Source organism: Pleurodeles waltl, chromosome 4_1 (assembly GCF_031143425.1).
Source record: "Pleurodeles waltl isolate 20211129_DDA chromosome 4_1, aPleWal1.hap1.20221129, whole genome shotgun sequence".
In the NCBI taxonomy this organism is placed as follows: Eukaryota; Metazoa; Chordata; class Amphibia; order Caudata; family Salamandridae; genus Pleurodeles; species Pleurodeles waltl.
In genome coordinates this window covers 507,825,909-507,841,774 of record NC_090442.1, presented here as the reverse complement: position 1 = coordinate 507,841,774, position 15,866 = coordinate 507,825,909, and the positions used below count along the sequence as shown (strand labels likewise).

The following is a 15,866-nucleotide window of genomic DNA, read 5'->3' as shown; positions in this document are numbered from 1 at the left end:
GGCAGGTACCATTTAAGCAGCTAAAAAAAGGGTCCAGGATTACCTTTAAGGCAGAGTGCCCTACGACATTTACTATTTGGCAAAATCAATAGCAGAACTGGTAAATGGCTAAAGAACTGCAGTTTCTAGGTATGGAGAACCCACTCCCTACTCTACCCTAATTTTGGTAATTTTATTGATGTTACAAATGAGAGGCCAGGTGGGGTCCTCAGGTTTCAAACCCATGGCCACATTATTATACACAGAAACATGCAGAAAGTGCACAGGTTCAGTGAGTTAAAACACTGACTTTTTTTTAATCATGGTTAGAGTAAACTCAAATCCAAGCAGGGCACAGGAGGTTCTCCATGCTAGATAGGGGTTTAGAGGGCAGAGGCAAAGGTGCAGAGTTTCCAAGTTCATCTGGATCCCCAAATTGGTAAGTCCATTCTTTCACGTCCAGTCTACATTGGCCCAGGAGAGCAATATGGCAAAATATCAGCAATTTCCTTAAAGATAGTTCATGAAAGCTACCACATTTTTGTTCACACCTCTGTGGGTTCTCTCTTTTTTAGCCAATTAAAGCTCCATTGTAGATATGGAAAATGCAGAGCTCCATGAACCAATGATTCACTGACAAGTTGAGAAATGTGATGGACAACAAGGTCATTAAAATATCCAAATATCACACAGTTTCTGGGTCCTTAATAGCATCTGAAGCTATAAGTGCAGGCTGTGGCAATATCTTGAATGTAGTTGACTTGGTTAAAAGGTTCAGTTTTGAGATCCTTTCTATTAAACATGCTGCCAGTGTAGTTCAAGGAGGTTGTTTAGCATGCACCCATTTTCCAACTTGTTTATCCATACACTGAGAATCTTTCTACCTAATACAAAGAAAATCTAGATTCTTAGCACAAATGAGGCAGACATTGTAGCATGTGAATCAGACACTTGACGCAGATAAGCTTCTAAAGGCAATGTATTTTCATGCTAAAATTCATTTATTTTAATTTATCACAGAAGACAACCGAGCCACAAAAGGAACTTACGTTCCTTAAACAATATGATAGGTCTCTATTTTAAGACCAAGACGTAATCAACTACCTTTAATGGCTAATTGGAGTAACTGGAGTAGGTGGACATTTTACTGTGATTATCCATCATTTTTTTCCCTATGTAGGCACAACAAATTCGAAGATTTTCCTATTTTGCATTCTGCATCACCTTCATGCGATGTCTAAGTTGAAATTTAGGTAAGCTAAATCCAGTGTTCATTTCCCTAATTATGTTGCGAGCATCCGGGTTACAACAATTGGCATTCTAAGTTGAGTATGTCTTCCATATTTGAGAGAATGAGCAGAAGAAGTTTGCCAATTATACTATATTGAAGTCTTGGTACAGAAAGCCAACTTCAAGTTTTTGAAGAGACAGGTACTTGGGCTGTAGGTTCTTCCACTCAAATCCCATTGAGAAATGAGGAGTGCTTTGTAAGGACACCTAGAAAGAAAGGTTGTAGGGGACAATTTGAAAGATGGAAGTCACAATCATTAGCGCAGGAAATTTCTGCGTACATACACGGCATACGGTCAGAAAGATAAACTAAACTAGCTTTTGGCATATGTGCTGGAAGCAGCCTTATCCCATATATAGTTATGCTTAACAGTATGGAGTTATACAAGGGTCTAGTTGCCTGTGAGAAGAGCACTGAATAAGTCTGCAAAGAGATAGTAGCATTCCTTTTAAATAGGTGTGTCACATGCTTGGGATGATTAACTTTGCTAAAAAAATGATTTGTCCAGGCCATACATCATTTGTTCGGAAACAAATTAATTGTAAAAATATCCTGTGCATGAGGGCCATGTTTAAGATTTACAATGATTGGTGTATATATGTTTTTGGACTTACCCAATATTAACACTAAGGGCCTCATTAAGAGTTCAGTAGTCCAACCGCCGCAACCTTGGCAGTCAGGCCGCCAGATTACAAGTTTGGCAGTCAGACTGCCAGAAGACTGCCAATGGATAGCCGGCGCAGCCATAATCAGTGCTGCGGGGACTGCGGAGGCCAATGTAGGAGATCCCGGCATTTGGACCACCATGGCCATTACAACCTCCTGGACCTCCAAGCTTTCCATGGTGATTCCACAGCCATGGAAAGCTTGGCAGTCAGGCAGATCAGGGGCCCAAAACAGAGAGCCCTTGGTGGTACAGCCCCATGGAAGGTGAGGCAGGGGCCAATGTGAGCCCCCCAAACATTTGGTGTTTGTGGGCATACTGTGCCCCATGCACGGCATGGTGCACGAGCACAGTCCGCCCGTCATGCCGAAAGGTAGGGAAGCATGGCCAGCAGTAGCTCCATTATACTGCCCCCTGCCTTCCATTTTCAGGCCTGTGGGAAACTCGTAATCTGGCGGTCTGGAGACCGTTGACCTGGTGCCATTCGAAAGACTGCTAGCATGGCGGTCCGACTGCCAAACTTATAATGAGGCCCTTAATTATACACCAACTTGCCCACCTAACCTTAATCGCTCACACTTCAGTTAAGTTTTGGTCCCACATGATTGGACCTCTTTTGAAGGGGTTTGTCATTCTGCTACTCTGTTGCTCATCTAGGCTGTGAAATTTTGATCACTCTCTAACAGCACCCCTTTCAAGTAGATCATTGTCAACCTCCGTGGCTCCAGAGGTATGTGGCGTACATTTAGTGTCTTTACATATTTCATGTTCACTTTCCTGGAGGTTCTTCTGTTCCTGTGGGTGGATTGGTCAATATTCAGGCTACATAAGCTGTTCTATCTGCTCTAACTTAGGAAGCATCAAAGATGCTGTTACGCAGTTGAAGAAATCAAAGCAGAGCAATCTCCGACTTTTTGATGTACCTTCACTGCTGCTGCTAAGAGCAGTAGCAACTATAACGTGCCATTTTATTTAATAAAATCTTTATTTACCCTGTGCTGAACAGAAAAATCATTGTTGTATTATGTAGGTAATACATCCACTAACGTTACTAGGCGACTATTGTATTATGAATTAGAAAAACATGACGAACGTGCTAGCAATTTGGGGCTGGAGAAATGCAAAAATAATGAAAAAACGTGTTTTGCCCAAGTGACCATGTGGCTCGTCTGTTAGGTATTTTTTGTCTAAGCATTCAATATCTCTGCATGTTCGTCCATGCTATCGAGAGTTATTTAAGGCTTTGTTTTCGAGAATTATTTGCAAAGAAGCTCGTTTACTACACGAGGTTCTACAACTATACTGAAATAATTTTATTCTTGAAAAAGACATGAAAATAAATACATTTAACATCTCCCCAAAATTAACATACATACTTTTCTTCTCCTTTTTTTCCTTCTCTTTTTCTTCTTCGTCATCACCAGCGCCCAGTAAGGTAAAAATTATTCCTGTCTGAGAGTTCACACCAATAGCGGTAACTACCATTTTTCCCGAGCCTTCCATTACATGGGTACCTGAAAAATAATTAAATACTTTTAACTGTATAGACAAAGGCATATCAGTACGTAAAATATACCCTCAGAAACATACAAATCAGCTCCAAACTGCTGTACAAAATGAATTGTCAAGCAACTCTGTCATTCATTATGTAAAAGAGATTGTATGAAACGTGATGCACGTTGTGGGAGGCTGGCTCAGTTTACAGTGTACACCTATTGCATGACACCCTATACGGAGTCAGGCAACCCTTACTGATAGTGAATAGGTGTTCAGATAGCAAAAGCTCCCTAGGGGTAGTGGAGGTGAGCAGTTGAAGCTTATCCAGGAGGAATGTAAAGCACCTGCAATACCACGGTAGTCAGGTTGTAACTCACTCACAAGAAGGAACCGCACAGTGTTACAAAAGTAAAGGATTCTTTATTACAGCACTAACTACTAGATTAACATTGGTATTTCTCTCGTTGGAGATATCTCCACGCATTATATGTACACAAAATAAGCAGAAACAGCATTAAATATAGAGGGCCCTATGGTGTTGGGACGGTGGGGCAACCATATTCTAAGTGGAATGTGAAATAGTGAACCCAACCAAAGTAAGTGTGGTAGTTAGCTAGGGATAGATGAAAACATCAAAGGTAAGTACAGTAAGTGCCCCCAGCAACCAGGTGTAGAGTGGTTACCTACCCTATCATACCATAGACTAACACAGGGAAGTAGTGGTTGGAGTTCGTGTGTTTCAGGACCCTTCCCAGTGGACCCTGAGGAAACTAACAGACAAGAGGAAGGTTAGAGAATGCCCCTACCCGAAGATACCTAGAAGAAAGGAGTACCTATACCAGGGGGAACGGATGCAGTGGTGGAGAATGGACTTTCACTGAAGTAAATGGAAGCTTCGGATTGGCCAGCTGCTGTCGCGACCTGTGGATCAGGCCGGATTCCGGACGTGGAGGACCAAAAGAGGAAGGGGACAGAGTCTAGCACCCTTGGAGGTGCCCAGGTGGTGCAGGTCTAGAGTGCACAATTGTCTCACCTGTTTTCTTTCAAATTATGTTTTCACCCAACTGGTGATCCCTCTTAATTAAATTTAGTGGCAACTTTCTTTGGCACCTTACACCCTTTGCCGTTTCAGACACCTCCTGTCATCTCTTCTGTGTTTTTTGCTTGTTTTAAATGAAATGTCTTCCACCTTCCAACTGAAAAACCTTGTTTACTGTGTACTTGAGCTTTGCTTGGTGTGGAACCCCCTGCTCTCCCTTTGTTCTTTGGGTCTGTTCATTGATACTGACTGCATGTTGCATGTACTTTACTCATAAAAACAACTTACCTGTACGCTCCTGGGATAGGCTGGCCAACCAACCAGTGTCTGGATGGCCATTATGAATAGCCCATAGAATACTACTAAGGTACAGCAAAGTATTGGGGTGTAACAGAACAAAAGTGTGACTGGCATCCTAAGAGCACTGGAAGGGTCCTTGCCTTGCTAGTGTGCGATTCGACAAGGAGGATGTATATCAAATTAATATCTTCCTCCCCCTTTCTCTCCACTATAAAAAAGTGGCCTATGGCTTTAGTTTCATTGGGAAAATTTGGTCCTTAATATCTTCAATCAATATTTGCTCCTTATTTGGATATTTATTAGTTTTTTTAGTTTATTGTTGCAATTTTCTTATTTGCATCCATTATATTCACCAAATTCTCAATCCAGCTGTCTACATTCATGATATCTTCCATGATGTCTAGATGAGGCATATCATTTTCTCCGCTATTCAAATGTATCATTGGTGAACTAGTTGTGTTTCTTTAAAGTTGTTTGCCTCGTAAAAACATAGTGTGATTATTTTTGATTTTCCTCTGATCAATCTGCCTCTTTTGGAGCACATCTGTCGCATCAGTAGGGAAGGGTCCTGCAACCTTATCTCCTCAGCTTACACTTCCATACATGGAGATTGGGTGATGACAACTGAAGAGTTTAAATTTGCTGTCTGAGCTAATGAATGTGATTTGTGTGGCCAGACACCTCTCAAATAAATCCACCTATTCAGGGCGTCCAGAGAAATGTGTGATCTGGAGTAGATACCATCGGCTTGATACCTTTCGGGCCAAGTTATGAGACATTCTTTTGTTTTTCATCTTTGGCCCTGAAAAGCTTTGTTAAAGGTTATGTGTGGTTCCTCCCTTCCTTTTTATGTTTACCTTAGTGTCCTAAATCACTTGTTGTGATGAGATTCTTATAGGGGTTAATGCAAATGTTTACACTAAATCTCTTCATTATACCTCAATATGACCTGTGTTTGGGCCTGGTGTTTATGTGCATGTTCTGTGAACACTTGCACAGTTCCTCGCTATGGTGCCTCACCATCGAGATGGTTTTCCTTATTTCATTTACTTTTTTTTAGTAAACATTTGCATTAACCCCTATAAGAATCTCATCACAACAAGTGATTTAGGACACTAAGGTAAACATAAAAAGGAAGGGAGGAACCACACAACCTTTAACAAAGCTTTAACAAAGCTTTTCAGGGCCAAAGATGAAAAAGTAAAGAATGTCTCATAACTTGGATTGAAAGGTATCAAGCCGATGGTATCTACTCCAGATCACACATTTCTCTGGACGCCCTGAATAGGTGGATTTATTTGAGAGGTGTCTGGCCACACAAATCACATTCATTAGCTCAGACAGCAAATTTAAACTCTTCAGTTGTCATCGCCCAATCTCCATGTATGGAAGTGTAAGCTGAGGAGATAAGGTTGCTGGACCCTTCCCTACTGATGCGACAGATGTGCTCCAAAAGAGGCAGATTGATCAGAGGAAAATCAAAAATAATCACACTATGTTTTTACGAGGCAAACAACTTCAAAGAAACACAACTAGTTCACCAAGGATGCATTTGAATAGCGGCGAAAATGATATGCCTCATCTAGACATCATGGAAGATATCATGAATGTAGACAGCTGGATCGAGAATTTGGTGAATATAATGGATGCAAATAAGAAAATTGCAAGAATAAACTAAAAAAACTAATAAATATCCAAATAAGGAGCAAATATTGATTGAAGATATTAAGGACCAAATTTTCCCAATGAAACTAAAGCCATAGGCCACTTTTTTATAGTGGAGAGAAAGGGGGAGGAAGATATTAATTTGATATACATCCTCCTTGTCGAATCGCACACTAGCAAGGCAAGGACCCTTCCAGTGCTCTTAGGATGCCAGTCACACTTTTGTTCTGTTACACCCCAATACTTTGCTGTACCTTAGTAGTATTCTATGGGCTATTCATAATGGCCATCCAGATACTGGTTGGTTGGCCAGCCTATCCCAGGAGCGTACAGGTAAGTTGTTTTTATGAGTAAAGTACATGCAACATGCAGTCGGTATCAATGAACAGACCCAAAGAACAAAGGGAGAGCAGGGGGTTCCACATCAAGCAAAGCTCAAGTACACAGTAAACAAGGTTTTTCAGTTGGAAGGTGGAAGACATTTCATTTAAAACAAGCAAAAAACACAGAAGAGATGACAGGAGGTGTCTGAAACGGCAAAGGGTGTAAGGTACCAAAGAAAGTTGCCACTAAATTTAATTAAGAGGGATCACCAGTTGGGTGAAAACATAATTTGAAAGAAAACGGGTGAGACAATTGTGCACTCTAGACCTGGTAAAAAGTGCTGTCTCCATAAACATAACTCACTGTTTAGAATGTAGGTCATTGTTTGGCACAAGTTCTAATTACAAAAACTATTTTGTGTTTTGCTATTTTGAGCGTGATGCAAATCATCTATAACGCCATGCGATGTCAAAAATACTTTAACATAAGAAACGCTAAAAGGACTTAACTAATTTCAGGTACTACACCATGCACCTACAAATGGTACCAGGTGGGTAGTGTGGCTCATGGAGGCCAATACATCCACCTGCAGAAAACTAGCTCTGACATCTTGCGCACTCCTCGGCCTGTCTGACATGCATTTTATCCTCCTTGGTGCATAAATTGACAACTACTGAACTGGGAAACAAAAATTCTGATTTGTTAATACTTCCAAGAAACACCATTGAGGTAAACATCTATTATAGCAATTTAAATACAGACCATAAGACAGGAAATGAATGGGTCGTACCTGACAACAATAAAGGATCTTTTTCCGACGTTTTTTTAACATGGTCAGATTCTCCAGTCAGCGAGCTTTCATCAATTTTAAGATCGTTTCCTTGAATGAGTACACCATCCGCTGGTAAGAGATCACCTAAAACATTAAACACAAATCTTTAATCGGCAATTTAGACACACTGATGCCCAGTTATCAACAGCACGTGTTACCTTTTGACAGGCGTACAACGTCAATAGGGCTAAAAAGGCTTGAGTCTACCAACCCATGTCATTGCCCGCGGGCAGAGCTGGCTGGGCTGGGGTTGCCAATCTCAATGCAAGGCATTCCCAAAATACTCCCTAAACATTCAAAGGTATTCAGAGCCTTGACGAGGTTCAATCTGTTACTTAACAAGCAGCTGTCTAGAGGCCGGTATGAGATCACAAGTGTGAAATATGTTGCGGTCACAATCATTCCCAACCCACAAATAAACAGAGAAGTTAGAGGTATCTCAAGTAACTATAACTCGTGCCCTAAGGTAACTATAACCGTGCACTGCTAATTACCCCACATTACAGCACTTGAGACATCGTTGATAACATCATTGATAATATCAATGTAATATCTGCAGTATAATTTTTGATGAAAAGCGTGTTTATTGCGGGGCACAAGTTATAGTTACCTTAGGGCACGAGTTATAGTGACTTGAGATAACTAATTATAACAGGTGAATTTCTATGGTTTTGAACGTTTAAAATGTGACTAACTATAATGTCCCTGAAACATTTGGTCTTTTTTTAGTATGTGTGTGTGTGTATAGATATATATATATATATGGAAAATGTCACTTACCCAGTGTACATCTGTTCGTGGCATTAGTCGCTGCAGATTCACATGCTGTGCACATCCCGCCATCTGGTGTTGGGCTCGGAGTGTTACAAGTTGTTTTTCTTCGAAGAAGTCTTTTCGAGTCACGAGATCGAGGGACTCCTCCCATTTCCGCTCCATTGCGCATGGGCGTCGACTCCATCTTAGATTGTTTTCCCCGCAGAGGGTGAGGTAGGAGTTGTGTATACTAGTAATAGTGCCCATGCAATGGAGTGAATAGGTATGTACCTAATGTAGTTTAAAGTTATGCATTTACAAATTTACAAATGTTCAAGATCAACTTCTAAACGGCTACAGGCTCCCGGGGAGGCGGGTGGGCGCATGTGAATCTGCAGCGACTAATGCCACGAACAGATGTACACTGGGTAAGTGACATTTTCCGTTCGATGGCATGTGTAGCTGCAGATACACATGCTGTGCATAGACTAGTAAGCAGTTATCTCCCCAAAAGCGGTGGCTCAGCCTGTAGGAGTTGAAGTTGTTTGAAACAATGTTCGTAGTACTGCTTGACCTTCTGTGGCTTGTTGTGCCGTTAACACATCTACACAGTAGTGTTTGGTAAATGTATGAGGCGTAGACCATGTAGCTGCCTTACATATTTCGGTAATTGGAATATTTCCTAGAAAGGCCATGGTAGCACCTTTCTTTCTGGTTGAGTGTGCCTTTGGTGTAATAGGCAGTTCTCTTTTTGCTTTAAGATAACAGGTTTGAATGCACTTAACTATCCATCTAGCAATGCCTTGTTTAGAAATTGGATTTCCTGTATGAGGTTTTTGAAAAGCAATAAATAATTGTTTTGTTTTTAGAATAAGTTTTGTTCTGTCAATGTAGTACATTAACGCTCTTTTGATGTCTAATGTATGTAGTGCTCTTTCAGCTACAGAATCTGGCTGTGGAAAGAACACTGGTAATTCTACTGTTTGATTCAAGTGGAACAGTGATATGACTTTTGGTAAAAATTTAGGATTTGTCCGTAGAACTACTTTATGCTTGTGTATTTGAATAAATGGTTCCTGTATGGTAAATGCTTGAATCTCACTTACTCTTCTTAGAGATATAATGGCAATTCAAAATGCAACTTTCCATGTTAAGTATTGTATTTCACAAGAGTGCATGGGCTCAAAAGGTGGACCCATGAGTCGTGTTAAGACAATGTTGAGGTTCCATGAAGGAACTGGTGGTGTTCTTGGTGGTATAATTCTCCTTAGGCCCTCCATAAACGCTTTTATGACTGGTATCCTAAGTAGTGAAGTTGAGTGCGTAATTTGCAGGTAAGCTGAAATTGCTGTAAGATGTATCTTAATGGAAGAAAAAGCTAGCTTTCACTTTTGCAAATGCAGTAAGTATTTTACGATGTCTTTGGCAGATGCGTGTAAGGGTTGAATTTGATTATTATGGCAGTAATAAACAAATCTTTTCCACTTATTTGCATAGCAATGTCTAGTGGTAGGTTTCCTAGCTTGTTTTATGACCTCCATACATTCCTGTGTGAGGTCTAAGTGTCCGAACTCTAGGACTTCAGGAGCCAAATTGCTAGATTCAGCTATGCTGGATTTGGGTGTCTGATCTGCTGTTTGTGTTGCGTTAACAGATCTGGTCTGTTTGGTAGTTTGACATGAGGCACTAATGAGAGGTCTAGTAGTGTTGTGTACCAGGGTTGTCTTGCCCATGTTGGTGCTATTAGTATGAGTTTGAGTTTGTTTTGACTCAACTTGTTTACCAGATATGGAAGGAGTGGGAGAGGGGGAAAAGCGTAAGCAAATATCCCTGACCAACTCATCCATAACGCATTGCCCTGAGACTGATCTTGTGGGTACCTGGATGCGAAGTTTTGGCATTTTGCGTTTTCCTTTGTTGCAAATAGATCTATTTGTGGTGTTCCCCAACTCTGGAAGTAAATGTTCAGTATTTGGGGGTGAATCTCCCATTCGTGGATCTGTTGGTGATCCCGAGAGAGATTGTCTGCTAACTGATTCTGAATTCCTGGAATAAATTGTGCTATTAGGCGAATGTGGTTGTGCATCGCCCAATGCCATATTTTCTGTGTCAGGAGACACAATTGCGTTGAGTGTGTCCCCCTCCCTGTTTGTTTAGGTAATACATCGTTGTCATGTTGTCTGTTTTGACAAGAATGTGTTTGTGGCTTATTATGGGTTGAAAAGCTTTCAGCGCTAGAAATACTGCTAATAGTTCTAAGTGATTTATGTGAAACTGTTTTTGCTGAGTGTCCCATTGTCCTTTGATGCTGTGTTGATTGAGGTGTGCTCCCCACCCTATCATGGAGGCATCTGTGGTTATTACATATTGTGCCACTGGGTCTTGGAAAGGCCGCCCTTGGTTTAAATTTATACTGTTCCACCATTGAAGCGAGATGTATGTTTGGCGGTCTACCAACACCAGATCTAGAAGTTGACCCTGTGCTTGTGACCATTGTGATGCTAGGCACTGTTGTAAGGGCCGCATGTGTAACCTTGCGTTTGGGACAATGGCTATGCATGAGGACATCATGCCTAGGAGTTTCATCACCGTCTTGACTTGTATTTTTTGTTTTGGATACATGGTCTGTATTAAATGGTGAAATGCCTGAACCCTTTGTGGGATTGGCGTGGCAATCCCTTTTGCTGTGTTGATTGTCGCCCCTAAGTATTGCTGTGTTTGACACGGCAGAAGGTGTGACTTTGTGTAGTTGATTGAGAAACCTAGTTTGTGGAGGGTTTCTATGACATACTTTGTGTGTTGTGAACACCGTTCTAGCGTGTTTGTTTTGATTAACCAATCATCTAGGTACGGGAACACATGTATTTGCTGCCTTCTGATATGTGCAGCTACGACTGCTAGGCATTTTGTAAAAACTCTTGGCGCAGTTGTTATTCCAAATGGCAACACCTTGAATTGGTAGTGTACCCCTTGGAATACAAACCTTAAGTACTTTCTGTGTGAAGGATGTATCGGTATATGGAAATATGCATCCTTTAGGTCTAGTGTTGTCATGTAGTCTTGTTGTTTGAGCAGTGGGATTACGTCCTGTAATGTCACCATGTGAAAGTGATCTGATTTGATGTAGGTATTTAATGTTCTGAGATCTAATATACATGTCTCAGACTCTTGTCTTTTTGGGGTATGAGAAAGTACAGAGAGTAAACTCCTGTTCCTTTCTGTTGGTTTGGTACTAATTCTATTGCCTCTTTCTGTAGCAACGCCTGAACTTCTAGTCCTAGAAGATCTATATGTTGTTTTGACATATTGTGTGTTTTCGGTGGGACGTTTGGAGGGAATTTGAGAAATTCTATGCTATAACCATGCTGGATAATTGCCAGTACCCAAGTATCTGTTGTTATTTCCTCCCAATGTTTGTAAAAATTGCTTAGTCTCCCCCCAACAGGTGTTATGTGTTGGGGATGTGTGACTTGTAAGTCACTGCTTATTTTGAGGAGTTTTGGGACTTTGGAACTTTCCTCTATTTTTTTGGAACTGTCCCCCTCTATATTGTCCCCGAAAACTTCCACGCAGATATTGGCTCTGATAAGTGGGCCTTGTTTGTGAGGTCGTGGGTTCTGTGCTTTGCCCTCGAAACCCCCCTCGAAACTGTGTTTTTCGAAATGTGCCTCTGCTCTGTGGGGAGTAGAGTGCGCCCTTGGCTCTGGCCGTGTCAGTGTCCTCCTTAAGTTTTTCGATAGCAGTGTCCACCTCCGGCCCAAACAACTGCTGTCCGTTAAATGGCATATTCAGCACAGCTTGCTGTATTTCTGGTTTAAATCCTGATGTACGCAGCCATGCATGTCTCCTTATTGTCACTGCTGTGTTGACAGTTCTAGCAGGTGTGTCTGCAGCATCCATAGCTGACCGTATCTGATTGTTGGAGATACTCTGTCCTCCTTCTACTACTTGCTGTGCTCTCTTCTGGATCTCCTTGGGCAAATGCTCTATAAAATGTTGCATTTCGTCCCAATGAGCCCTATCGTATCTGGCCAACAAAGCCTGTGAATTTGCAATGCGCCACTGGTTTGCTGCCTGTGCCGCCACCCTTTTGCCTGCTGCTTTCGAATTTGCGACTTTCCTTATCTGGAGGTGGTGCATCTCCTGAAGTATGTGAGTTTGCTCTCTTGCGAGCTGCCCCTACTACAACTGAGTCCGGTGTTAGCTGTTGTGTGATGTACATGGGGTCTGTTGGTGGCGGTTTATATTTTTTCTCCACTCTTGGAGTAATGGCCCTTCCTTTTACAGGCTCCTCAAACACTTGTTTGGAGTGTTTTGGCATCCCGGGTAGCATGGGAAGACTCTGGTACTGGCTGTGTGTGGACGACAGTGTATTAAATAGAAAGTCGTCTTCATTGGCTCTGAATGCAGGTTGACCTTATGAAACGCCGCTGCCCTTGACACCACCTGTGCGTAGGCTGTACTATCTTCTGGTGGAGACGGTCTAGCTGGATAACAGTCAGGACTATTATCTGACACTGGTGCATCATAAAGGTCCCATGCGTCAGGGTCATCTTGACTCATCCCTGTGTGGGTTGGGGATTGCATCATTTGCGGCGAGCGTTGTGGAGACGGTGGTGGGCTTACTTGTTTAGCCACCTTTGCCTGTGGCTGCTTGTCCTTCTCCTGGAAGGCAAGTTTCCATTTCATCCTAATAGGAGGGAGAGTGCTGATCTTTCCCGTTTCTTTTTGGATGTGGAGCCGTCTTTGGGTGTAGTCTGGCTCCATTGTCTCTAATTCCTGTCCAATCTGTGTATTTTCATTTGTGAGGACAGTCCTTGTTCCTATGTGTAGGAACTTGATTTCGGTTCCGAAGCCGGATGTTTCGGTATCGAAACCTTTTCGGCTACCTTTTTCGGTTCTGACGAAACCTTTTTTGTTTTCGGCGTCGTTGTCTCTCGGTGCCGACTCATTTCGGTGCCGCTGTCTCGATGCCGAACTTGCTCGGAGCCGCTATCTCGGGCCCGAGATTGCTGTGTGGCGGTATCTCGACCAGAGTCGGATGACTTAGACACCAGCGTGCCCTTTTTTCGGTGCCGATGTTCGGTCACCTATTTTCCGGGTTAAGCCATGGCCTGTTGGCGGTGGCGTCCCCTGGGCTTTTGTGCTCTTTTCGTGAGTTTTATGTTTCGAAGTCTTACTCACGGTTTTCGGCGTTTCTTTGGGATCGATCTCATCCGAGTCCGATTCCTGGATGGAGAAGGTTTCTTCCTCCTCCTCGAAACGCCCTTGTCCTGTCGGTGCCGACACCATTTGCAGTCTTCTTGCTCTTCGGTCTCTTAGTGTCTTCCTGGACCGAAACGCTCGACAGGCTTCACAAGTATCTTCCTTGTGTTCCGGCGACAAACACAAGTTACAGACCAGATGCTGATCTGTATATGGATACTTGTTATGGCATTTTGGGCAGAAGCAGAATGGGGTACGTTCCATCAGCCTTGAAGAGACACGTGGCCGGGCCAACCAGGCCCTGACGGGGATCGAAAAAACCCCGAAGGGCCACCGGAGCTCTTCAAAAGTCGGAGTCGATCTGTTGTAACTAACCCGATACCGAACACAAACAATACCGATGATTTTTCCGAGATTCTAACTAACTTTCCGACCCGAAACACGGAGCGAAAAGGAACACGTCCGAACCCGATGGCGGAAAAAAAACAATCTAAGATGGAGTCGACGCCCATACGCAATGGAGCCGAAATGGGAGGAGTCCCTCGATCTCGTGACTCGAAAAGACTTCTTAGAAGAAAAACAACTTGTAACACTCCGAGCCCAACACCAGATGGCGGGATGTGCACAGCATGTGTATCTGCAGCTACACATGCTATCGAACATATATATATATATATATATATATATATATATATATATATATATATATACACACACACACACACACACACACACATATATCCTCAAAGTACCTAGCTGTGTAGTTAAGAATAGCAAATCTAAACTTATCTATTTGCACTTACCTTCGATATTTTGGTCCTTGATACTTTTGACATGATATTCTATCCACGCAATATTATTTCCGATATTCTTTCAGTAACCCAAAATAGTGAATCACATACATCCCAGAATGCACAACCTAGTTAAGACCAACAAAGGACCTAATACAGCGATGCTTCTGTTTTTTTGTTTACAGGGTCAAGTAAAATCTAATGCATCCTAAATCACTGTTTCTGCACTCAGAAGGAGGACAGCATTGCACAAAGTTGTGGATTCTGGGTTAACTCCCAGTTTCTCTAGGACAAGGGGCACTGGTCAGTGTTACACTGTTTTTTGAGTCTATCCACTGATAAAGTGGCAGGTCCAAAACGTTGGACTGGTATTATACAAAAGTATAGGGCTGTGCCTCAAACAATGCTGGGTTCTCTGATATTCTGGTTCTTTCCTGTCTAGGTGTAGCACCATTCATCCTTCTGCCACCTTGTGTCAATTGCTCCATCTTAGGAATTTTTATTGTGGTCCGTGCAGAACATTTGTGAATTTCATGCAATGTAATGTTAAGAATGTTACAACTGCAGCTTTTGTACTGGAAAAGAAAATACGTTATATGCTAGAGTCGTAGCAATATTTATTATGCAGCAGTCAACCTCGAAACTCAGGACACTTTGGTATAAGAGAGGCAAACTAATACTATTTTGTACAGATTTCTGCAGGAAATTGTGAGTTTGGAAAAGCAATGAAATTACACATTTATGTGAAAGTCTGACATCATGCTGAATATGAAAGGAGGAGTACCTAAAATAACTGAGAAATACACTACATGGTTCATCGACACAGAACATTCGGTACAACTGAAGTAAGAAAGGTGAACTGCTTGATAGGAAACGTAGGTACTATCAACTCTATCAGTGGGTGTAAAATGATGCACATTTGGTCAGGAAATCATCTTTAAGCCGTGTTTCCCCATGTTTCTTACTTCTGTAACCGCTGAACTGGCTGTGTTCTGCTAAAAAGGCAACGGGGTATGTTTGATCTGCTTAAAAGAACTACTCATTTCCAAATTGTCATAATTGTCACTTTGGCAAATAAATTGTCTGAGTTAATGGCTATTACGTGGTTGCAGAGTCAAGATATATGGTGTATAAGAGAACAACATTTGTTCTACCTACACCCATACACAGGATTATAAATTGCACTTTTTATTAACAATTTGCCCAAGCTCTTGGTCTGAGAGAATGCCCATAAATCTTAAAATGCCAGCCTTTTAAAGGGGAAACCTCGTTTACAATGCGGACCTTTCAATGTTATGCCATTCCCACGTATCCATTACCAGCTACAGTAGTTACCATGCAATGCCTTTGCAACGCAAGCCTTTACCACAAATATGTTTTCACAACGCATGCCTTTAGATCACAAGGTAACTATATAAAAGGTAAGAGAGAGCGAAAGAAAGAGAGAGAGAGAGAGAAAGAGAAAAGAGAAAAGAGAAGAGAGGAGAGAGTGTGTGTGTGTGTGTGGTAAGGGTATTGGGGGGTTA

The 15,866-nt window shown here is 42.0% G+C and overlaps 1 protein-coding gene across 12 annotated transcripts in view; it reads right to left on the bottom strand.

Annotated features, from left to right (window-relative positions):
- Positions 1–15,866, bottom strand: part of ATP2B1 (ATPase plasma membrane Ca2+ transporting 1) — a 432,225-nt gene that overhangs the window by 225,504 nt on the left and 190,855 nt on the right. For 11 of the 12 annotated variants that reach the window (XM_069228813.1, XM_069228808.1, XM_069228806.1 and 8 more), the window contains 2 exons: positions 7,550–7,675; positions 3,311–3,448 (listed from right to left, as the gene is read on the bottom strand). In XM_069228813.1, coding sequence (XP_069084914.1) covers positions 3,311–3,448; positions 7,550–7,675 — 264 coding nt within the window. Of the gene's footprint in view, positions 1–3,307; positions 3,449–7,549; positions 7,676–15,866 lie in introns of those variants that run through there. The other variant, XM_069228817.1, reaches the window with a different exon arrangement.